The sequence below is a fragment of the Phaseolus vulgaris genome, chromosome 7 (assembly GCF_000499845.2).
Source record: "Phaseolus vulgaris cultivar G19833 chromosome 7, P. vulgaris v2.0, whole genome shotgun sequence".
NCBI lineage: Eukaryota > Viridiplantae > Streptophyta > Magnoliopsida > Fabales > Fabaceae > Phaseolus > Phaseolus vulgaris.
This window is the reverse complement of record NC_023753.2, coordinates 36,367,096-36,392,957: the sequence shown is the minus strand read 5'-3', so window position 1 is coordinate 36,392,957 and position 25,862 is coordinate 36,367,096. Positions and strand designations below refer to the sequence as shown.

General features: G+C 29.8%; 3 protein-coding genes across 3 annotated transcripts; all 3 read left to right on the top strand.

The window, feature by feature from the left end:
- Positions 1-5,725: 5,725 nt before the first annotated feature.
- On the top strand, positions 5,726-10,232 carry LOC137830443 (AP2-like ethylene-responsive transcription factor TOE3). The gene is made up of 8 exons (XM_068637776.1): positions 5,726-7,096; positions 7,694-7,719; positions 7,851-7,881; positions 7,992-8,079; positions 8,163-8,311; positions 8,708-8,799; positions 8,891-9,021; positions 9,682-10,232. The coding sequence occupies exons 1-8, from the start codon at positions 6,567-6,569 to the stop codon at positions 9,865-9,867; spliced, it is 1,233 nt and encodes a 410-aa protein (XP_068493877.1). The 5' UTR covers positions 5,726-6,566; the 3' UTR covers positions 9,868-10,232.
- Positions 10,233-12,262: 2,030 nt separating this feature from the next.
- On the top strand, positions 12,263-13,188 carry LOC137830442 (GCN5-related N-acetyltransferase 8-like). Its single transcript, XM_068637774.1, has one exon. It carries the CDS (start codon positions 12,411-12,413, stop codon positions 13,083-13,085), a length of 675 nt encoding a protein of 224 aa, XP_068493875.1. The 5' UTR covers positions 12,263-12,410; the 3' UTR covers positions 13,086-13,188.
- A 3,159-nt stretch (positions 13,189-16,347) lies between these two features.
- On the top strand, positions 16,348-23,267 carry LOC137830440 (protein RETARDED ROOT GROWTH-LIKE-like). Its single transcript, XM_068637772.1, has 7 exons — positions 16,348-16,768; positions 18,096-18,204; positions 18,742-18,901; positions 20,093-20,241; positions 20,348-20,499; positions 22,673-22,787; positions 22,899-23,267. Exons 1-7 carry the CDS (start codon positions 16,422-16,424, stop codon positions 23,034-23,036), a joined length of 1,170 nt encoding a protein of 389 aa, XP_068493873.1. The 5' UTR covers positions 16,348-16,421; the 3' UTR covers positions 23,037-23,267.
- Positions 23,268-25,862: the final 2,595 nt, after the last annotated feature.

Below are 25,862 nucleotides of genomic sequence, written 5' to 3'. Positions count from 1 at the left end.
TTTTTTAAAAGTTCACTTATTTTAAATTGGGATTCCACTTTATAGGTCTAGTGAATCAATTTCAAATAATACTACTCATGTAACTTTATTATATCTTGAACAACTCTATTAAGATCACTTATAAAAGTAGCCATTTTAGCATCTAAAGATTTATCATGCATTTTTTTTTATTATAATAGTTTTCATATCTTTAAAATGCTCATCAACACTCTATTTTTTTAAAATAAAAACCATGTCATGAAATTGTTCTTAAATTCTAAGGAAGCTAATTGGAATTGTTGATCCTCATTTATATTATATACATTAAATATTTCATCTACTTTAACTTCCTATTTTTTTTTATTTTTTTTATTAAATAACTAGTGTTTTAAATTTTGGAATCTTAAAAATTGACTTCTTGGATTTGCAAGCATAGGAGTTAGGCTTCCTCTCTTGAAGTCTTCAATGGTAGGATGGGGAAAAGTCCTTCTTCTCCCTTCATTTTACATGTCTCTTCTCTCATCTTCCCATTGTATTCTTTCCTCTTTCATACTGTTTTTTCTCTCTTTAATCCTTCACAAAAACTAAAATAAAGAAAATATGAAAAAAAAATTAAAAAAACTTTTGTAAACAAAGAATTGAATAATTTTATTGTGAGAAAATTGTTTTAATTTTTTCAATATCATTTTAAATTGCATTCACACGTTATGGAGTAGAAAACTCATTCTATATAAAAACTCACCATGTTAAGGATAGTCTTAATAAAATAACATTATGAAATAAACTGATATTAGTCCTAACTGAGTTGGTTTTTTTTTTACAATGTTTTATTTAAGTTTTAGCCAATATGATATTTTTAAATAAATTAAAGAAAGTTTATTACAATATAGGATAAATTTTGTGACATCTATTAAAAAATTAAAAGAGATAAACACCTATCTTAGGTTTTAAAAGATTTGAGTGTCATGTTATTAAAATGATCGTAAATATAATTTAATATGAGCTCCAAGAAGTTAAGTGTAATTTCCAGGTTTAAAGTAATATAGGAGTTTTTTTTTCTAAAATAAGATATTATGTTTCAAAAACAGAGTTGATTTATAATCCTGATTAGAAATCAGTTAGTTTAAAATAAAGTAAAATCAAATATATACTCAATGCAATTTAAAATTAATTATAATCTCAATTATCAATATTTTAATTAATAATTATTATTGTTTTTTATTCTCATGAATTCATTCTCACATTTTAAAGAAAATCAAATCATTTTATAACCTTGCTTTGCAAAATATAGAAACTTGATGAAAGGGAAACACGAAAAAAGAAAAATTATGTGTTTGAAATTAGATAAACATAGAAGTGATTGAAGCATTGTGTCTGAGACTCACCATTTGTCAAATTGTAAATTTCCACACAAAAGTATGGAAGAAAAAAAATTGGTGGATATATTAAATGAATAAATTATTTGTTCCTCTATAAATTTATTAAAGATTTATGGATTATTATTTTTTAATAAATAATATATAAAATCATCTTCTTTGTTTTCTTTCCAAACTAAAAATATACATGATGTGACGTTACAATACCAAATTTCAACATTTAATAAATGCATGTACAAAAGTTTTATTTCCATAAACTTCTAAGTACTTTCACACAAAAATAAGAAAATTTTGAAATTAATTTTCTTATAAGTTAATTTTAATTAATTTATCCAGAAGTTAAAAATAAGAATTTAAATGAACTATGATTAAGTTCTACAAAATAATTTACTTACCCAACAAAATAATGAATTTTATTTTTTCTAATTTTCTTTTCTTAAAAAAATTATGAATAAATTTATTCAAACATATCGAAAATAAAAAAATGACATAAATTGCAATATTTGTTCACTTCCTCCAACATTCTAATCTCAAATATCAGGTTTCGCTTTTATCAAAGAATAAACAAAGTATTCATAGTTATCCATGATACCTCACCATAAAATATTATATATATATATATATATATATTGTATGTATATATATATATATATATATATATATATATATATATATGTGTGTGTGTGTGTAGGTATCTATTTTTCAAATACGTATTAGGCAAGTTATCAAACTAGATTTGCCTTATCTGTTTTAATTTATTTTTATTTTAAATAGATTTAGTTAAATTTTAAATATGTCATAAATTTAAGTATTTTAATTAAGTTTTTACTAAAAAAATATTTTATTAAAAAATAATTTTTTATTTTGTTAAGTACTTTTTTTTTACTTAATTTTCAACTTTTATAATAGAAGGGTGTACCCTTTACTTCAGTCTCTCTTTATTCAACTCATTGATTATAAATTTTTTATATAACATTTTTGTATTTTTTTCTCTGAGATATTTATTAGGATATCACCGTTTTGGATATAGCTCAGAATTCAGTCCTCGGATAGCCAAATAAGGAATCAAATTCTGAGCTGAACTTTTTATCTTTTTCACATTTTCATTTATTAAAATAATATGAAAGAGAAAATTGTTGGGACCAAATTATAAAAGTAATTAATTAAAAAGAGTTATTTTTGAGGAAATATTAAAATTAATTTTAAAACTAGTAATAATAATTAATTATATTTATTAAGTGCGTAGGAATTAATTATTGAAGTAAAAGTGAGATAAATAAATATTTAAAAATAGATAATTTTTTAAACAAGAGAAATTTTGTGGAAGAACTATAAAGGACTATAAGAAAATAATGAAATGTATGTGGTATAATTAAATTTATTGAGCATTGAAAAATATATTAAATAACTCTTGACAAATTGTTTCGTAAAAGACAATATATATAGATTATTATAACATCAAAAATATCTATATTTGATTAGCTTTTTATATGTTTAATTTTTCATCTAATTACATGTATTACTTTTATAACTATTCATGTCAAATTTCAATTCCTTTTTAAGTATCATTTAAATATTTTCCTGTTCATCCTGCCTTACTTTTTTTGAAAAAATTATATAATAGAACTATTAATATCAATAAAATAAATCCTACCATAGTACATTTTCCCAACCCAATCCTACCATAAAAGTCAACTTTGTTTACATTTATAAACTTCATTATTATATGGAATAATGTTACTTCAAACATCTTTTACTTGAAAATTTTATTTCTATACATTTTTAATTTCCTTCTAACAATATTTTTAAAATAATTTTTCTAATTCACACTACAAAAAAATTAGGATGGCAAAGTGGGGCGGGCCATGCAGGCCGATCCGCAGCCCGCTGGTAAAAAACGCGAGGCAAGTTGACCTTTTCAATCCGCTAACTCGCATTAGCGTGCGGACCAGCAGCGGGGCGGGGCGGGCTGACCCGCTAACCCGCAAGAAAAAAAAAGGATGAAAGTTCTTCTAATGTTTTTGAATTAATGTTTAATGTTTTGATGTTTGACTATGTTTGAAAAGGAAGAAAAATTAATTTAGGTTTGATAGTAACAAATATATAGGTTTAATTTGACAATTTTTTAAGAACAAAATGTAAAATAAATAAAAAAGAACGCGGACTAGCCCGCAAACCCGTGGGCCAACTCTTATGGGGCAGATTAGGAATTCTAGCCCGCCATAATTTTGCGGGGCGGGCCAAACGCAGGGCGAGCTGATCCGCTTTGCCACCCCTAAAGAAAATTATGAAATAGAAACCAATTTTTAGAGACCAAAATAATTAGTTGCAATAGTAACTATTTTAGAAAATAAAAAAAAATGGTTTCCAAAATAGTTTCTAAATTGGTATCTAGCAACCAAGGTTTTTGCTACCAAATTAGAAACTAGTAGTTAAAACCTTGATTACTAATGACGTACTAATTTAGAAACTATTTAACAATAATATAAATTAATTTAGAAACCAAAACTTTTTTAGTTTATAAAATAATTTCTAATTTTATTACTAATTATTTTAGTATTTAAAAATTATTTATATTTTATGATTTTCTTGTAATGTCATCATATTTCAGTTAAAATATTGATCATAACTCAACTCACAAATCTCAATTATATTAAACAAACTTTCCAATATACTTTTACAAGTATTCATTTTCTCTACTTATTCATAAATTTTACTTATTTATATATTTTTTAAATTTATATTTTCTTAAAATATGTGTAATTTAAATTATTTGTGGAAATTTTATTTCTCTAAATTGATAGGTTACACACACTTATTTTTTAAAATTAATATATTTTTCACTACTCAAAAAATTTAATTATATCACATACATTTCATTATTTTCTTATCCATTTTTTAAAATATATCTATTTTTAAATATTTCTTTATATAACTTTTTACTTCTCTAAATAATCATATCCTACACACATACTAAATATAATTAATTATTACAATTACTTTTAGAAATAATTTAATATTTCCTCCAAACAAATGTTTTCAATTAATTATATTTACAATTTTTCTTGAAATTTTTTCATTCATATTATTTAATAAATCAAAACACACACAAAATAATAAAAAACCAGTTTAAAATTTCGTTTTCTGAATGGTTTTCAATGCCAGATCAGTTAATCTAAGATCAGAATTCACCTTCCCAACCACTAAATTGTGATCTAAACCAAAAAATAGAGTGCACAGTGAAAAAAAAAACGATTTCATGGTACCTCTGAAAAAATTTCATGAATTAACTTTCGTTCATCCTTGTTTTAATGTCAGTGTCTTTCAACTCGTCCATCATCAATCCACGAAGATGAGAAAACATAGAAAGGTAATGTCCCTATATATATGTAATCAAATCTGATTAAAAATAACAACATCTTATAATATATAAATAATTACTAATTTAATTTTATAAGATTGAATTATATTTATATTTATTTTTCATCTTATTAAAAGCGGACATACTCGATTATCCAGCTTTTTTTCAATAGTCTTGACTTGGTTCTGATTTCTCTATTTTTTTTTTAAAATCGAGTTCGATTTTTCTCTTATCCGTATGGAATAGAACATGCTTAGTCAAATCTTGCTTCTTATAGGTTAACTAAAGTAAAAAATAGATTAAAAATAATAAAAAATGATTAAAAAATTATTGGGTTTGCATTAATCTTCATAAAACATAAAATCCAATAGAAAATTATAAATAAAGGTAAATCCCTAACTCTAAACCTATATAAACATATCAACATCTCAATTAACTTAAACGTTGAATTGTCTTTGTAAGTACCTCACATTTTAAACTTGACGAATGAATAACGGAATAAGGTAGTGAATAGACAATACTTGGAGATATTCGATCTCTTATATTGTAAGAACACCTCTTAATAAAATAAAATAAATAATATTAAAAATATAGAAAAATCTTAGTATAATAATTTAAAAGTCTCTAAACATATATATATGTATATAATGTGTTTAAAATAGAAGAAATATTTTTGGAGTGATATAGAATCTGAAAGAGGATGCAGTGGGCAATTATTTGAGGGTGCGTATGGAGAAAAAGGTTGAAGGAATTAAGTGTGGTGAGGCCCACTCTATCTGTCTCTTTACTCATATTGCCTGCCCTATAATTATATCTTTTAAGAATGTGTGATTCACAGAGGTTATATCCTATCGTTGTAAGGCCTTATGGACCAAAATCAAACACACCCACTGCATTCATTTCGGGCATGTGGTCCTTTTTTTTCATCATTGCCTTTTCGTCTATTCCAAAAACCACCTCAACTACATCCACCAAATCACACATGTCTAAAGGATTTTCTCTACCCACCAAATTTCAACATTCACATTACTCATAAATCTATAAATCTATGCAACAGAGAGTAAAAACAAAAATATCTACTTTAGAATATGCATTATGGCTAACTCCATTTTATTGATTTTGTTTTATGCTCTTATTTGGTTATTTTAATGTAATACTTTTCTCAGACATATACCAAATATTTCTTTTTTCATATACTCTACTTATTCTACAATGACCAAACTTGTGGCCAAATAGTATATCATTCAATCTAATCAAGCAAAACAAGACAAAATATGAAATTTCTTGCAAAGGTATAAAATTATGCAGTAACATTATGGTAACACGCTCTCTTGTTTTAACCACCTAGTAAGTTATATTAAATATCTTAAATGTAAACACAACACTAGAATGTTATGTCTCCTGAGTCTTAGTTGCTTACCCCTCTGTCCAAAAGATAAGGGTATATGTGCATCAGTTCTCACGGTTAGCACTTCTTTACAATATCTTTGCATTTGAAGTAAATCACTTCTCTGAGTCTGTCTCAACCAGTTCTTCTGCTTGTTTCCTTTTATGGTGGAACAAGCTCCTGTTCTTCTCTTTATCCACTGTTGTCTCTCTCTCTCTCTCTCTCTCTCATATCTTCCTCTAACCTTAATTTCAGTCTATCTGTTGTTCTGTCAGATACTTTCTAGGTTCACCAATTCAGTCTTCTATCTTCTTCTGTTAGTGCTTAGCTTTTAAAGGGTCTTCTTCTCTCTCTCTCTCTCTCTCTCTCTCTCTCTCTCATTCGGTTTGAGTTTCATTTCACTGCACTAGGAAGTACATGAGACTCTTCCAAAAGTGAGATTTGAAGAGAGATTTTCCAAGACATGGCTATGTTTGATCTCAATGTTGACATCAACCATGCTGAGGCTGATGCTGGCTCAAGCTGTGCTCAAAAGGGGGCGAAACTGCAAAATTTTCCACCTGAAATCTCAGATTCCAGGACCTCCAACTCCTCTGTGTGGAATCCTGCAGATGAAGATTCCTCAAACAATTCCTCTCCCTTGATTTTTGACATACTGAAGAAAGAGAGGGGTGGCTCAGAGTTTGATGCTGCCACTGAAGGCAACAAGGAGCAAACCATGGCACAAAAGGGAGAGATGGTGACAAGGACCCTTTTCCCTGTGACTTCTTCTGATAAAGGAGGAAGAGTGCCTGATTTCAAATCGGGGTTGTGGGAGAAGACTCAGTTGTCGAACCTGTCCTTTCCTGAGCCTGATGGACAAAATGGACTGAGAACCTTACAACAGAAGCTACCTCATGTGAGGAAAAATAGGAGAGGACCAAGGTCTCGCAGCTCGCAATACCGGGGTGTCACCTTCTACCGCAGGACTGGTAGATGGGAATCACATATTTGGTATGGTTTATGATGTTGAATTTGTAGTCCAAGATGTTAGTTTCAATATATTTTCCTGATAGATCATAAAAACTAATATGCTGCTACTAATGGATGTAGTTAAAGTTTTAAGTTTGGTCTATAAGTACTCTTGGAGATCCCACAACTAGAGAAATAGATAGTATATATGGGTAACCTCACCTTCACCTTATAAGCTGGTTTTACTTCTTAATAAGTACCAAGGTTGTCATGATTATTATTTTGACACGATCCATAACATTGTAGAAAATTGTGAACAAACGTAGTTGATGTAGTTATAATTGTCGTAAGTAAGTGGTGACAGAGACCGAAAGAAACCTTGACTTGCAGCTCCAACTGGTTGCAGATGGTTGCTTAAAACTTTTGTGATTATAGTTTATGACATGGTTTTGGAGGTCTTTGCAACCACAGATGTGCATATGACCATAAATGTAGTTGTATATTCCTATGAAAGTAATTTTAACCACCATTGAACCGCAATTTAAATCATGAAAACAGTAATCTTAAATATTGTCCCTGCTGTTTTAACTGTTTGGTGGTCTGGACTAACATAATTGTATCTGCTCTTATTGAGTGCAGGGATTGTGGGAAGCAGGTCTATCTGGGTAAGTGGATATTTGATTTCGTTGTTGTTTTTTTTATTTAAATTGGTTACTTGGAAACTATTTCTGTGGTGATTTATTTTAAGTATATGTATATTTGGTTTACTGAATTGGCCTAATTTGGTTTTTGTTAGGTGGATTTGACACTGCTCAAGCTGCTGCAAGGTAAGGACTACACTTTGACTGAAGCCAAAGCTATACTTGTATGCAACTTCTTTTTATGGTTTATTTCTCTCTAACACTTGTTCACAAACTTGATATTGTTCTCTGCACAGTGCGTACGATAGGGCTGCTATTAAGTTTCGTGGAGTAGATGCTGATATAAACTTTAGTTTGAGAGATTATGAGGAGGATTTGAAGCAGGTATTGAACAACAAGCATGCACGGCCATCAGTTTTATTTGATTTTTCTGTCACAATTTAATTCATGATTTGGTTGAGTTGTAGATGAGAGCTTTGAGTAAGGAAGAGTTTGTGCTAGTACTTCGTCGACAAATCAATGGAATCTCGAGGAGAAGTACAACATACAGAGGTTCATTATCTCTTCACAAAGGTGGTCAAGGAGAACCAAGAATGGGACCATTTATTGGCAAGACGTGAGAACTTCTATGCAATGTTTCGTGTAGCCTTGCTATTTAGTTATTTAAATTGTTAATTTCTCATCCTAGTTAATTAGGCTTTAACTTTTTTGCCTGAGTAATAGAATGTATATACAAAATCTTTGCAATTTATCACACATGGCTCTGTATCTTTCTATATCTCTATTTTGTGCAAAAGTTGTTATATAGAAATCAAGTACAACTACAATTACTTATTCTTATCCTACCATGAGAAGTTTTCATGGATTTGTGTGCCACTGACAAGCTTATCCAACAGGGAACTCTCCAATAGTCCTTTATTGGGATACTCAATTTATTGTCCTTGTATGAGACTGTGCAGAAATAAGGAGTTTAATCCAAAAGAGTTTTTCATTTTATATTTTCTTTGTGCAGATTTTGTCCCAAGTCTTCTGAAGGAAAAGTGGAGGCCAGTTTTAGACCTTTTTCCTATAAGGAAAATATAATTGCAAATTCCAGTATAGCAGGTTTTTGATGATGTGCTCAATTTCCTTTTCTGCTTTGTTTCTTTTCTATTGTCAACATTGACTCATGAAACATCATTTTTAATTGAAGCAGGCACTTGCCATAATCTTGATTTGAGCCTGGGGATTTCTCCATCTTCTAAAATGTTGAAGAATTGTGATTTTGGTGGAGAGTACTCCTTTGGATGTATGGCTTCTAAGATACCTGAGGAAATAGGAACAATGGTACTACTATTTGCTTCCCTTTGCAATATTTTTTTTATGGGTGATACTCACTTGGACATGAGCAAGTCTTGTTATATGTTACTAATGCCTTTTTACATGTGTTGAGTTTCATCAATTCCACTGTCAAATAATTTTTTTGATTAAGTATATAAAATTTTATACTTAATTAGTTTATAGATATTCCTTTCATTCAACTGTTGGATTGAAAGTTCACGTTATGTTTTTTTTTGTATAAACAAGGAATCTAATTAAAAACTCTCACCAAGTCTACCAATAAAAAAACCAGTCAGTATAACTTTAAGATAATTAATGTAAATATTAACAGACTTGTCATTTATAACCATAAAAATTACATATACACAAGTTTATTTAAAACTTGGTGTCTGTAGCTATGGAACATGACAGGACATGATTTAGTGATTAAACTTCCATCCTAAACAAAATTTTTTTAGCAAAACTTGGTGTGAAACAGTTGCATGCTTAGCTCTTTGTACTTGTAGATTTGTTGGAATTGTCTAGAATGTGTGAGAAAACTACTAACCAGCTTAACACATGCTACTCTAAGGCTGCTTCCAAGAAAAGCCAAATTTTTACAATATTTGAAGGCATATATATCAGTGTAAACATTTCTAATGTTGTTAAATCATGTGTTACTGTCAGGAGAAGAGCATGGTGGGCAGAATAAGAAGTGTTCCTTTGCAAAAGTTTTCCAACTTGGCTTCACATATTTGCAGCAATGGCAGCATTGGCTCAAGGCCATTGCAATCAAATGCAGCAGCATCATCAGGATTCGTCTCTTCTTCTGGCTGTCTCATCAGCCACACTTCCAATCAGCACACATATTAATTGTGCCAATAATTGGCATTGGCTCAGCCACGGAACTCATCATTAACTTCCCAAGGTTGTGGGGCCATAGTAGATGAAACCACTATAAACAAAGCATATATTTACTATTTGCTTTCTGGAAGATTTGATGAGACAGAAGACATCATAACCACATGTATCCACACTATAATATTCTATTGATTTCGTCAAATATGACTGTCTTTAATAATGTTGCCAAGCATTGATTGCAATGCAAACCAGTAACTTCTATATTCATTATTGTGAATCAGTACACTCTGTTGCCTTGTGTAAGAGGGCTGCTAAAGTAAGAGACCTTTCTTCAAGTATGTAAATATTTTTTAATAAATGCAAAAACTGGTTTGTGACTTCTGGCTTCTTATGATTTTTGGCCATGGTAAATTCAAATCAACATTCTTCCAGTGAATATCTTTCTAGATTAAGATGTTAAGAACTGTAACACTTGTGCTGTGGTTCCTTATAAAAATGCAAACCCTAAACCTTAACATGCAAACATTCGGCACCTTATAAAAATCAAGGTGTATCTCCTTTTCATTTGGAAAAAGGTGTTTTAGAACTTAAATTTTACACTAAAATATCTTTCTAAAATAAAAGAAGGGTGTGCCTTGATTATTATAGGATGGAAGAAGAAACTTTGTGACCTTAATATGCAAATCGACTTGGGCCTTATCAACTTGGTAGGACTTAAACTCAGTCAGACTCATCTTAATGAGTTAATTTTGATTTGGTCCAATGATTTGGTTTGACTTGAATCTTATCTGATTAAGCATAATTTAGATTCTATCTGACTTGGGTTCGACTTAATCCAACTTGACTTATACTCCTCTCGACTAACTTGACATGATTATAGCTCGATCTAAATTGATTTGGCCACAACTTGATTAAGATTGATCTAAGTTTGACTTGGGTTTGATCTAATTTGAGGTTGAACTCAACTCAGGCCAACCCGACTTGGGTTAGTCTTGGAAACATAAGACTGATATAATTTAGCTTGATTTTGACGTGACACAATCCAACTTATCTTGAACTCGGCTTGACTTAACCTTGAATGACTTAGGCTTAACCCAACTTGATCACGTATGAGTTGGTCCTAATTCGACCGAGTCTTTCCTCACTTAAACCTGATCCACCTGATCCAATCTAACACATTTCATAACTTGAGTTGGCGAAACTCACATAGATTTTAATTTTTCAAAATCAAACAAATTATCTTATCTATATGCAATTAAAATCCAATTAAATGAATTAACTTAAAATCCAATTAAATGAATTGAAATTAAAATCCAAAATATGGATTTAAATTTTAGTTAAACCTATTAAAATAAACTTAAAATAATATAGATTTAGATAATTATAAATTTAAATTTAAAAAATATATTATTTTTTAACACTTTAAATTGTATAAGATATTTAAACTTAAATGGCAAAAATAATAAGTTTATGATATGTAAAAAAATCTTAAATAATTATTTATTTATTTATTAAATGCTTAATTTATTTTTTAATACTTTTAAATAAATATGACTAATATACTCGAGACATGAAAAATTGTTTAAATCTAAATAAATAAATAAGTAAATTAAATAATAAATAATGGACCACGACATTTTGGCACACAACTTATTTTTACATCTATATTTAATTCACTATTTTATTCTTCATAATCTGTACAAAAGTTTTTTCTTTAATGATCATATTACCTCCACCATCCACGTTTAACGATCCACTTTTAATTTATTTTTACATCCTTCTTTCATTCCTTATTTTACTCTTCATTCTCAATACAAAATACAAAAAATTATTTTTTAATTATCATATTACCTTCACCAACCACTTGACAACCTACGTTTAACAACTAACTTTTAATTTATTTTTACATAGATAATAATACACTATGATTATATATAATTATTAGAAAATAAACTTTTGTATTCGTAAAGAAAAAGAGAAGATGAAGAGTAAAATATTAGGCGAGTGTAAAAATTTATTGTGTAAAAATTTCATAGTCCTAATAATAAAATCTAGTGTAAACAATTGAAGAAACTTTTCAAAAAATTAGATATTCTCCCTTTCATCACATCTTTTCTTTTATAAATATAAAACTTTATTTTTTAATAATTATATTATTCTTAAAAAAATTAGGGCGAAATAGTAAATGTTAGGTGTGTTTATTTAGAGTCTAGATTTAGAGTTTTCAAATTAAAATTTGAAATGGTCCAAATAATAATTTATTTTCAACAACTTAAGATATTGTCATTACTCTCTTCCAATAAATGAGTGGTGTGCAACTAGCAAGTATAAACATGAGGAGGTGAACATCTTCTTTTTTGATACTCTTATATTATTATTTTAATATATTTTTTTGTATCATATAATTTATAATTTAAATTCATCCTTTATTATATAAAACTCATCGATAAGAATTATATATAACTCTTTAGAATTCTATAAGTATTAGAGTTGTGAAAGAATCATTTTCCTATATATTTATAATCACTACTTTACATTGCTCCCAACCAAGATCAATGGCCACCGCAGCACCGCCGACTCTGACAGCGGAAACCACCCCATTGAGCCGGCACCTCTTCACGCGCATCCGCCTGGCCACCCCCTCCGACATTCCCCACATCCACAAACTCATCCACCAAATGGCCGTCTATGAACGCCTGACCCACCTCTTCTCCGCCACGGAGTCCTCCCTATCGGCCACCCTCTTCTCCCCCACCGTCCAACCCTTCCACTCCTTCACCATCCTCCTTCTAGAAGCTTCCCCCACCCCCTTCCCCTTTTCAACCGTTGACTCCAACCCTTTCTTCAAACCCATCACCAAACTCGTGAATCTGAGCCTCCCCTTTGAGGATCCCGAGCGAGACACGTTCAAGAGCATGGATGATGTTACCGTTACAGGGTTCGTGCTGTTTTTTCCAAACTATTCAACTTTTCTGGGAAAACCAGGGTTTTACGTGGAGAACTTGTACGTGAGGGAGTGTTACAGGAGAATGGGGTTTGGGAAAATGCTGCTTTGTGCGGTGGCTAAGGAAGCAGTGAAAATGAAGTACGGAAGAGTGGATTGGGTTGTACTTGATTGGAATGTTAATGCGTTAAGGTTTTATGAAGGCATGGGTGGTGAGACGGTGGAGGAATACAAGTTTTTCAGAATGACAGGGAAGGCTCTTGAGGCTTGTGGAAACACTCACTAAAAAAAATTGTACTTTGAACTATTCATGCTTCAAATACCATATTATATCAGAGATTATTACATTGGTTAAAAATAAAGAAAAAATATATTTTTTTTTATTCAAATATGAACTCATAGAGGTAGATATGCTACCAGAGTCGGTCAAACCAACTCTATTATGATGCTATCATAAATATGATGTCGACGCTATCATAAATATAAGGTTAGAGTCAACTAAGCATAATTTAGATTAATTTTTAAAAAATAAAATTACTGATATTAAGCATTAAAAATTCGTCGTCTAATTCAAGACACTAATTTTTTTATTTGAAATTAAATAATAATAAAAATGTCAGTTTCATTGATACAAAATAAAATATATAGAATTATAATTAAAATAAAGTATAATGAAGGGATGTATTTGTTGAGTCTATTTAAAAAAAAATATTAGAGGTAATGTTAGTTAGTTAATATTATGTTTAATGCGATATAAGTGTTTTTTTTTTACATTATTTTAAGTGATATTTAGTTAAAATTAATTGGAGATTTATTTCACATGCAAACTAGGTTTTTGGTTTTTTGTTTTTTTTTTAAAAAAAAATCTAACTGATATTCTTTTGACATTTAAAAAATTTCTTGAGTGTGGTGAGATGATGTGAAACTCTGTAGAAAAATAATACAAATTATTTATTGTTTGTAATAAGTAATTTGAGAGATCCTGATAAATTAGGGTTTTTGAAATAGGGTTTCTGAATATGGCTTTTCCTTTTCATGTATGGTTGTGCAATGGTGATTCCAATAGATGCGGCATAACAATGACAGAGCACCATTCGAGTAATGGTTTTTGAATTTGAATTTGCGAAATTTGTAGAGCTTTTTTTGCTATATATACAATGTATGTGGCATGGTGAACCTCCATTCACATTGCATTCAAATTCTTTTTCTTTTTTTTCTCTTTTGTAGCATTATTTGTTTGATGGGTTTTGATGATTTTTTAAGATTTTAAAATATGCTTGGTTTTGTCTTTTATCTTTTACGGTTTTTGTCTTGTAGTGTTTTCTCTTCATCTCTTTTAGTTTCCCGTACTCTGTTTGTTGGATTTTGCTATATTTTAAGAGTGTTGAATGACATCTAAATATAACTGAATGAAAAATAATCAAGTGCTTCACATTGGAAATGGAAATAAAATTGTGTAAGAGAAATCATCAAATACTTTATCAAATGACATATGACATTCAAATATAATTTAGACTTCAGTAATACAATCTATAGAAATGTTTTGTTGTCTAATTTATAAATTTATAATTCATTGGATGAGAAACAGAATAGTTGATGAGTAATAGAATGAGAACAATGCACATCCATTTTGAGAAATGGTATTCTAATTGGTATGAGAAATGGAAAGTGAAATGTACAAAAAGTGCTAAGTAAACACATCATTTAATATGTTGTGTGCTAAAGAAAAATGTTTTGTAACAGTACTTGCCCCCAACTGGGCTGACACGTGAAAATTTGAATTTGGAGAGTTCACAAAAAATACATTAGACAGCTGTGCTATACACCCTATGTAATGTAGATTGAAAATTTTATCAAATACATAAATATATAGTTTATCAAATACTTTACATAAATATTTTATCAAATACTTTACATTATTTATATCAAGTAAAATCACGTGCATAATAAGTATTTGAATTCATTTGTATAATAATAAGTATAAATTATAATAACTAAAAAATTGTTTTTATTTGTTCTGTGCAGACACAATTTGAAGATAAAAAAAGATTTTTCTATTATGTACTGCAACACAAACACAAATTACAAACATGTTTAATTTAGAGATCGGAAGATGTTTTCTAAAGATATCAATAGTATATTATAGTATATTATGGATTCAGTCATGTATGTTGTGCACATTTAATAAGAACGCCAATCAAATATTAATAACATATGAATTTATTGTCAAAATTTATAAAATTTGGAAGATTCATCGTGGATCTTTCTTAATGCAATTGTGTTTGATTCTCATTAAAATGTTTGGTTCTCATATTCAGATCTCTTCATTCACATCTCCTCTCTAAATATAGTTTTATTAAATATAATTTTATTAGAACATTATTAGAATTCCTATCGTTATGAGTTTTAATTTTAATAAAAGGAATTATGGATGATTATGAAATTGATAGGTAGTTTTATTTCTTATTTATTTTCAGATTAATGAGTGAAATTATTATATTTTTTAGTTATGTTTTTTTCTATATTTAAAGATTGTCAATATCAATAGAAGTGCGTAAACATTTTCAACTTTAAATTCTTACGTGTCAATACCTAATTAGTCATGATACTTTTGCTCTATTAATATCTAATTAGTTATGATAATTTCGCTGAATTTAATTTTTAAAATAATATTTATTTATTTTTATTACTAAACTAATTGAGTGTAATCAAATAACAAATTACATATTTAGATGTAAATCATTAAATATAATCTGTCTCAATAATTATCTCTTCAAACATGTAAAACTATTAGAATTTCTATTAATATTTTTATAAGTTTTAACTATAGAAATTATGAGTGTTAATAAAATTTATAGATAGCTTTATTATTTATTTATCTTCAAATTAATAGGTAGAATTATTATATTTTTAGTTATATATTTTTTTATTTAAAGCGAGCGTAATCATTGGAATAAATTGTTTTCATTAACTCCTAGTGATATAGTTTATGAATATAATGGAATTTTTTATTGTGGCAATCAAACTTAATTTCGTTATGAAAATCAATTTCATTCATATAATTAAGTTATTATTAAATTTTAATATTTTAATGTTAAAATATTGTTATTAACATAAAACTAAAAAAAAAGAAATATAATAATAATAATAATAGAAAAGAATAAGATGAGAAATTCCATAACAAACCTTAAGAATATATTTGTTTTCTAACCCATTTCATTTCTTCACAAGAATGTACTGTGCAGTATTTCGTCTGAAAAGAAAACTTACTTACCGAGACTAACATGTAAAATGCGTAATGAATTTTTTTTTTATATATATATATATATAAATATTTTTATGTAAAGTGAAGAAAAAACACCAAAAAAAAAACTTGGAGTATAATGAAAATTTTAAGTATGTAAAATGATTTAAAAGAAATTCGATAAAATTAGTAACACATACTAAATAAAGAAATAAGTATCTTTAATTTTATTTATTTATTCGTGATTTTTATTTTTTATATATTAATATTTACTATATAAGTTAAAAACCTAGTAAATAACACATGAGGGTTAGTTGAAGAGGTGTTAGCATTGAAGAGGTGTTACCCTCGTTGTGGCTGTGCCCAAACCAGAAAAAGATGTGGCACAGCACCACTCTCAGAGCCTTGCGCCTTAGTTCCTTCCTCTTCTCTTCCTCTTCCTCTTTTTCTTCTTCTTCACTCACCACCATTTCTTCCCCCTCTCCCTTCGCCACTCTCACCACCATCATCACCCAACACTCTTTTACCCCAACGTCCCGCGTTTCTTTCACCGTCTCGCGCCACTTCTCCACCCCCGCTCCCCGCTGCGTTTCGTCCCTCCCCACCCTCGACTGGAACGATGCCGTTTCCTGCTCCGAGGTCAATGCGGGAAGCCGCGATGACGGAACCGTCGATCAAGACACCAAGCCTTGTATTCCTGTCAGAGCCTTCTTCTTCTCTACTAGGTATTCACTTATTTTTCGTCTAATTTGAAATTGAGAAACACGAGTAGTGTGAATGTGAAACAAGAGGACTGGTTAATTGGTCTGGGCCCTTTGTTATCTTTGTTATTGTTATTACTAGAGAAGAAAATATAGTTCCTTTAGACTCAAATATAATGTAAACAAATTTCAATTCCCTAAACCATATTTGATTTATTGTATCTTTACTTGTCTTAATTAATGTGATAGTTGTTAATTTTGCTTATACTTGAGTCTTGACTCCTGAGCTAGAATGGAGTTTTAAACTGTCATTCAATTACAAACCTGAGATGGACTTTTCTAGCTACCTTAATGTCATATCAACAGTGATGTGTAATTGTATGACAATATAAAATTGTTTTTTTGCATTGTCTATGCATAGTAAAATTTCAGAGACAAAAAACATAGTAAATTAAATAGTTGGTTGCATCTGTATGTACCTGCAATGGCTTCAGTGTGACTGCAATTCTTTTAAAGTCTTGATTAGTGCTTTAGGTTTATTCAATGGGTTACCATTGAAGACTACAATAATGTGCCCCACCCTTCTCATTCACAAATGTAGTTTTTAATTTTGTTACTTGTAGTAACTACAAGTCACGGTTGATTTTGGTTTAATCTCAAGTCCCACATCGGTGGGTTCATTGTTTGGAAAGGAGGTTTGAGGGTTATAAATTAAACTCTTCTCCTTTGTTATATATTCCAATTTGTAATATCTTCTCTCATAATAATAAAAGGGAGTTGTTTTTGCTGTGCTCGGAGATTAGGCTAAACAGGTCGAACTCCGTTAACAATTTTCGGGTGTGTTTTTCCTCTTTATCTCTTTTATTATTCCGCTTTATTTATTCAATATTATTTGTCGGGTAGCTCTGTTAGGGTTTTGTTTTAGTGGGAAAATTATCAGTTTTTCCCACCAGTCACTTCATTCTTTTGGCTGAATTTGTCATTTTTTTTTAAATGTGAAAGTTGTGCCTTCTGTGCTCCAAGACAAGACAGTGCTCATTGTTAATTCGCATGAACTATGCTTGTAAAGTTGTAGTTATAGTTGTAGACAAGACAAGACAAGACAGTGCTCATTGTTCTTCTAATTTTGTTGTCATTAGAAATCTATAATTTTTTTGAGATAAATGGGTAACTAAGAATGTCTTCTCCAGTTATTTGGTAAATTCATGAACTGTTTTTAGGACAAAGTAATATTGCAGATTTTTAAAGTAGGATAACTAAATGTTGCTACGTTCTTGATGGCTTGTTGTTTCATACTATATATGTATATCAATGTTGATTTATTTTATCTCTTCCATTTCTTTGAATGTAGTGTTGATTTGAAAAGCTTGGTGGAACAGAACAAACCAAACGTTGTCCCGCCATCATCACGGATGACGAATTATATAGTTCTTAAGTTTGGTGATATTTGTGATTCGAAGGTATGTCATTCTTGTATCTAGGTAGTGCATATCCTGTACGGTTAGGAATAATATGTATTTGAGGACATGATTCCAGAAAGGTGTACGAGTTTTGAGGACATGATTCAAAGTAATTCATGCACACAAGTGCTTATCAATTTGTTTTAATTTTACTTGGTGGAAAGATAAATGATGAAATTGTGACCTCAACTACTATTGACAGACTATTGTTTCTTTTTTGTTATGTTTAATGGTTAAACCTTTTCATATGAAAAACATCGTGAGAATGGACTCATGCCATTGGTGTATCATTAAAATCCCTCTACAACGAGGTTCAGGATAGAATTTAAAGTTAGTGAATACTGGTAATACATGTTCACATTCTACTAAGTCAAATTGATGGCACTTCTTTTGTAGTTTTTTTCCAATTATTGGTCACTATTCTTACATAAAACATTCATACCTTGGAGGATCAAGTGTATTGTGTACCCTCTAAACTGTTTTATTAACATTTGAAGTCATAAGATCAATGATTGTGACTGCAAACTACCTTTTTAGGGTCTGGGTTCTTTCTTGAGTGGAAGCAATGGCTGTTATATGGTGGTTTTTCAGTATGGTTCCATTGTATTGTTTAATGTCGCTGAGCACGAGGTAGATGACTATTTGAAAATTGTTAAGAAGCATGCATCTGGTCTGCTTCCAGAAATGAGAAAGGATGGTGAGTTCTGATATCCAATTTGTATTTAAATTTAAAGTATAATGCATACGTTTTCATCTGTGTTATCAATAGTGGAATTTCAAAATGGAATAAAGTCAAAAAGCTGCCACGTGAAATACCAGATAGCATTGCGGCCAAATGTTGCAAGTCACAAAGCAGTTGAAATACAACACACACTTGTATCAAATGAGGACCGTTATATTTTGTGAATTGAGAACTATAAATATACGCCATTAGATCATATTTAAATGGCTAATATTAAAAGAAAAATGCAGATAACTTATTTTAAGTGGTCACGTAACCATTAACTAATTTTTAAGGTTGATCATCATGTATGTTTATATGGTCTAGATATATAGTTCTCATTTCTCACAATAGGAAAAGTTTTCCCTTGATTTGTTTCCTATATATATATGTGTGTATATGTATATGCTGTTTCAATAACTTCAACTGAATTTTCATCTTTTAACAAGACAGGCATCCAAAGAAGTCTAGTGACTAAGTTGTTCTTTGAAGGAATTTGATCACTGGCTAAAATTTGGTACCATGCATGATCAAAATTTGAGTGTAGACTTCTTAGAATTTGGACTAGTATAACTTAGCAAGTTTTTTGTTGATATCCTCCAATGAACCAACCACAAGAAATCTCTTCAATTCTTGTACTGCAGTCCAAACCTTTATTATATGTGAGATCATATTATGATCAGTCTTTCTGAGATAGGTTACTTATTGAGTCACATCAAAGAGATGTTGAATGTTATTAGCAAAAATATCTTGCGCATTTTTCCAAAAAGAAGAGCATGCCATTAGCATAAATATCTTCCACCTCTATTTGAGTGATTGTGTTTTCTTGGACTGTGGTATTAATTCTATTTAACACTTACACATGCCTAAACTTTGTCACTTTTTTCTTCATTTGTCGGAAAAGAATGTAGACTCTGCCCATATTTTGCTGTGTTGTAGCTTTGAATTTGTGATTCATGTACTGGTGGATTCCAGCAGTATTTTTTGTAGACATGTGAAAATCTACTATTATCATAGCGTGTATATTACTGGGTTTATGAAATTATTATTCAGATGCACTATTGCCTTGTTTTGTTTATTACATTTTTTTCATTTTAAGTTTCTATGGTCTCGTTGAATGCTTTTTATAAAATTTAACTTTTATTCTGTTTTTACATGAGATTTTAGAGTATGAAGTTAGAGAAAAACCATCTTTAAGCACATGGATGGAAGGTGGACTAGACTACATAATGTTACAATACTTGAACGTTGATGGAATTCGAACTATTGGTAGTGTGCTAGGTCAAAGTATTGCTCTTGATTACTATGGTAGGCAGGTATGTTCTTCATCTTGTCAGGATTTTCTGATATTTGTATATACCTTATACTGATTATATTCCTGTAAAGGTCTAGTCTAACAGCTCTCTTGTGCTTTTATTCTAGGTTGATGGGATGGTCGCAGAATTTACAGACATAAACCGTGAGATGGAAGCTACTGGAAAATTCAAAATGCAAAGGAAGAAACTTTTCCAGTTGGTGGGCAAGGCAAATTCAAATCTTGCTGATGTCATTCTAAAGCTTGGACTATTTGAGAGGTAATAATTCTGTATGTGGTAACAAATTTTGCAGGTTAATTTTAGTTTCCAAAGTTGAAAAGGAAAATTGTACTTGTGTTACTAGTTGCTCTTTATTTTGGTAGACTCGAGTAGTTTCAATATGAAAATCTTAAAGGGCAGTCCAATGAATGAAACAGTTGGATCTAGAGAGGGTAGATGTATGAAACCTTAAACCCACAAATGGAAGGTTGTTTTCAAGATTTGAATATTACTTCTAGGTCACAAGACAACAACCTTATCATTGCACAAGGTTTTTCCTCTCGAATGCATGTTGAATAGAAAAAAGTTAAAGGGTAAATTAAATATTAGTGATGATACACATCACAAATATGATGTGTACCAATAACAACATGCATTAAAACAGTAAGATTATTCTAAAAATATACACAATTAGATATATCCATGAAGATTCATATTTAGAATATACTTCTTGATTATTATTATTAAAGACTCTTAGAAAATGGGTTGAGTCTAATTCAACCTTGCAAAACCAATTTGTAAAGTGCGTACAGAGGAGGCCACGAGTGGATGCGAACAGTAATGCCGGCTGGATAAAGGTCAGTGAAAAAAAGAAACTTGTTAGGAAGACATAAACAATATTTGCTGGAAAAATGTCAGCAGTATATTTATGTCCGTCATCCCCATTTCTCCTCTTCTCTTTTCTTATATACAACTGACTTTACTCATTAGTGGATTCTTGAGGTTTTTGGGCCGAAATCCCTTTCCTTCCTGCCTCTTCTTACATAAACTCTTGTAATAGTAGGTCTGTTACTAACAATACTTGTCCCCAAAAGTTTCACCTTGTCTTCAAGGTGAAAGTGTGGAAACTGTTTTATTAGAGTGTCAAAGGGTTCCCTAGTAGCTTCAAAGTCAGGTAGATTTTTCCATTTGATTGGAACTTCAGCTCCTTCTGCAGACTTGTTATGAACTGCTATGACTTCTATGGGTTCAATTTGTGGTTCCAGATTTTCTGATAGCATTAAAGGCATAGGTTGGATGTGATAGTAGGGTTGATAGCTTTTTTTAGGTAATTGTAGTTATAAGCAACATGTCTCACCTTGATAATCTGATAAGGGCTATAAAATTGTGGACTCAGCTTCTCATTCCTAAGGGGGATTTACCAGAAAAGTTGAGTGAAGTGCTATACAATGGGTTGACTAGACTCACTCTTAGGTGGTTGAAATCACATATTGACTATATGTACGACCTAAGTGCTTATAAGGCTAGCGCAAATCTTTACAAGTTGATTTTGTAGAATTGAGTTACACTCATGAACCTGAATTCGAAGATATTTTTTAACTTCGGTCAAAATGGAAGTCATCTCATTCATCTAGGTTGAAAGTATCAGAAATTTTTATATTATTGTAAAGGAATACTAGTGATCATATTATTGTTCCTAACTAAGAAATCAAGGCATTTTTATGTGTGGATATCAATGAAAGTGAAAACCAATTTCAGTTGTTTTCCTTCAAGGTTCTTCTATTAACAAAGTTCTTGATCCCATGTTATAGGAAGTGACATTTTCCCCCAGACAACATGAAAAGAAGATTAGCGCATGATTTTGGTGTCTGAATTACAATACTTTATTTTATTTTATTTCTATTGTACAGCAGTAGGTTGTTATTTTCCACTTGACAGCTGTCACCTGTAAATAACTTAGAGTTGGTCAGAGATTAGTGATTCCATCCTCTGACCTATATAAACTTTTTGTAATTGATGTGTAATTGAGTTTGAGTTCATTTCCACATAATTACGAAACTCTCTCTATGAACTCTTGGAATTTGGATGTAAACCTTAAAAAACCAACTTGAGCATATCTCTAGTCAATTTGAGATTTTAAGCTAAAAGCTGTCATCTCAATGGCTGCATTATACGGCACTTGGTCTTTGGTCAGCCCTTAAGAAGTAGTATTCAAGCACTAACAAACAACTAATTCTAGTAGGGTCGCAATTAAAGTGGCCAGAGGTGACCTCAATTATAATAGCGCAAATTCATGAATCCCCCCAAAAGTTCTTGAATCTTCCCACCTCTTAACATGTCCATGTCATCTTGGAGCTGCTGTGGCTGTGTTTTATATTTGGAGTTTTTTTTGTCTTTCTATTTGTCTGTAACTTCTATTTGTCTTATTATAAAATATAAATGTTTTTTGCAGATCAGATATTGCTTGGAAAGATGCTAAATATGCTCAGATATGGGAATATCTCAGAGATGAATTTGAATTAACTCAGAGATTTGCAAGTCTTGATTTCAAGTTGAAATTTGTGGAGGTGTAACTTCTGGAGAACAATTTATTGTTTGATTCTCTATCCGCACTTTCCGTTGACATTTTTTTCCTTTTTTATTTATACGATTTACCTATTTCCCTTTTTAATTTGCAGCATAACATCCGTTTTCTGCAAGAAATTCTTCAAAATAGGAAATCCGATTTCCTTGAGTGGCTCATTATTGCATTGATTGGTGCCGAAATTCTTTTGTCTCTCTATGACATTGTTCAACGGTCTGGCATGAAACTTTAGCAACAGACTGTAGGATACGTAGTTGGCGTTACTCGGTTTTTAGATATTGGTGGCTCATGCTATAAAACATTCCGTCTCTTGTAAATAATTATTTAAAACCCTCTAAACTCCGTTATTTACTTGTCAATTGTATAACTTCACATGTGTGGAATAATATCTCACTGAATACTGTTCCTCGATGCTTCTTGTAATATAATTCTGTCTGTTGCAATCAACCAATTATTGTGTTCAGTCATGAGAATTCAGGAAGTTGCCAATTGTGATGAATCTCTTTCAACCTTTTACCTGTACTCGAAAACGATTAAGTAAGTGGTAACAATTTTTTCCTTTTTTTTTTTTTAAATCTGTATCATTAACACATTCTTTATTATCTATACCTATATATAAAGGATTCTCCATTATAATCGTATTTTAGTATACACAAATATTTTTATATAATTCTTTCAAAATTATTTTTGTATGTATGTAAAATGTAAATATTTTTTTTATGTTGTTTTTAAGAGGTTAATTATTGTTTTTAATTAAATAATTTAAGAGACTTATTATTTTTTGTACGTTAAATAATTTTTTACTAATTATTTAAGTTAAAATACCATTATATATTTATTTTTTAAATAATATAATACAATATTAAATATTTTAAATTATCTATATCATTAAATTTGAGAGATTGACTTGTATAATATTTGTACCTTCAAATTTGAACGGGAAGCTCTCAAATCGGTTTCCTAATTATTGCGTGTAATTTTTGTACGTTATTAAAATGTATGCAATTATATGTATTTAATTTAATAATGATAGAATCCTATGATTAATATATCCTTACGTAATTAACTTGTAATTTGTAATTTGGAGGGATAAAATGTCATATACTTGTATATACGTGATGGAGTTATGTAAATACACATTAGAATAAAGAGATCTTCATTTTTTTTAGCATCTTCTTATAATTTTTTTTAACTTTTTTCTAAAAAGTTAAGACTCACTCTTTTGAAGTTGAATACCATTTTTTTAATTTCTTATTTTCTTGTTTCTGAGTTATGTCTTGTTAGCTGTTGTTCTCAGTGTCATAATTATCTTGATTTTATAAGATAGTTTTTAACTAAATTTTTGCTTCTTAATTTGTGGATCTTGAGTTCAAACTTAGAAGTGTTAATGTTATGAAACTTTGATTAAAAACTTATAATTTTTTTGCCTATATAATCGGACATAAAGAGGAAAATAAGCGGTACCAGTTTAAGGCTAAAAGACTACACAAACTAATTAGTTTAATTGTTATTAAAAATTACCATGTCTACGACATCCAGTTCTAAAAATTATTATACGATACGCAATTATATGTAATTAATTTGATAATGATATAATTTTGTGTGATTAGTGCATTCTCACATAATTAGATTGTAATTTGGTGAAAAAATATATATAAATATATATATATATATATATATATTGTACATATACTTATGTAAATAAATAAAAAAATCTCAAATTACCGATTTGAGGCTAAAAGACTAATTATTTTAAATGTTCTTAAAAATTACCATTAATATAACAAAATAAATATTCAAAAGAAAATTGTAAAATCAATAGTCATGTAAAAAAATGTGTCATCATCACTAATTAACTATTCTATTCTGAATATTTTTTTTTATTTCCATTAATTTTTTTATCAAAAAAAATAAAATAAATAAAAAGTGATATTTCATAAATAAATAAAAGGTGATATGTGATAGAAGTATTCGAAGGATGCGGATTGGTGCAATATGCTTGTGATGAGAGGCAAGCTCTCCTCATTCACAATATCATCATAAGGGAAATGAGGACTCTCAATGCAGTTCAAAACCACAATGGGTTCATCTGCGAGGCTATCAGCCCATTGGAGCAGCTCCTTCACCGTACACATATCCTTGCACTGTTTTTCAAGTCACATGAAGAAGGCCATCACATGTGTGGACTGGCTTGTGTCACGACCTAGCCCCACCACCAAACGGGTGAAGAGGAGACGATCAATATTGTGGAACCTTTCTCATATCTCAATGTCATAATTATCTTGATTTTATAAGATATTTTTTAACTAAATTTTTGTTTTTTAAGTTTGTGGATCTTGAGTTCAAACTTAGAAATGTGAATGTTATGAAACTTTGATTGAAAACTTTTAGTTTTTTTTCCTACGGCTATATAAAGAGGAAAATAAGCGGTAAAAAGGTTGAATAACAATCTTGTATTGGTGTTAAAATCATAAAGGAAAACAAAAAAAAAATCTGAAACTAAGTTATGAATTTGAGGCAAAAGACTACACAAACTAATTAGTTTAAATGTTCTTAAAAATTACTATTTTACACGCAGAATTAAGGCATTCATTTCACAACTTGATTTGCAATGTTCTTCTTTCTTTTCTTTCTTTAAAGAGACCTCACTAATTTGAAAATTAGCATTTTTATTTGTGCTTCTTGTTATATCTTCTAACTATTAGGAATTCAACACCAAACTTTCCATCAGAGGTTAACAATGTCCTTACAATTATTTTATATTAATTTCACTCATGGATTTTCATTCAGTTTCTCATCATGCTATGCATATTTGTTCAATAAGATTAACACACCAATTTTTTTTATTTTTTTTAACAAAGAATTAAATTAAATAAAAGGGAAGGGGTATCCCAACCGTGGACAGAAAAAATAAAAGAAACCTATCTATATCTAAAGCAAAACCTCTTCCCTTCTTAAAAAATAATAAAACTAGGTACCAAAACTTGATTAAGATGTGTATTACTTGCATAAGTGAAGAGTAATAACACATTTTTTTTAAGTGAAAATAAGCTTGCAA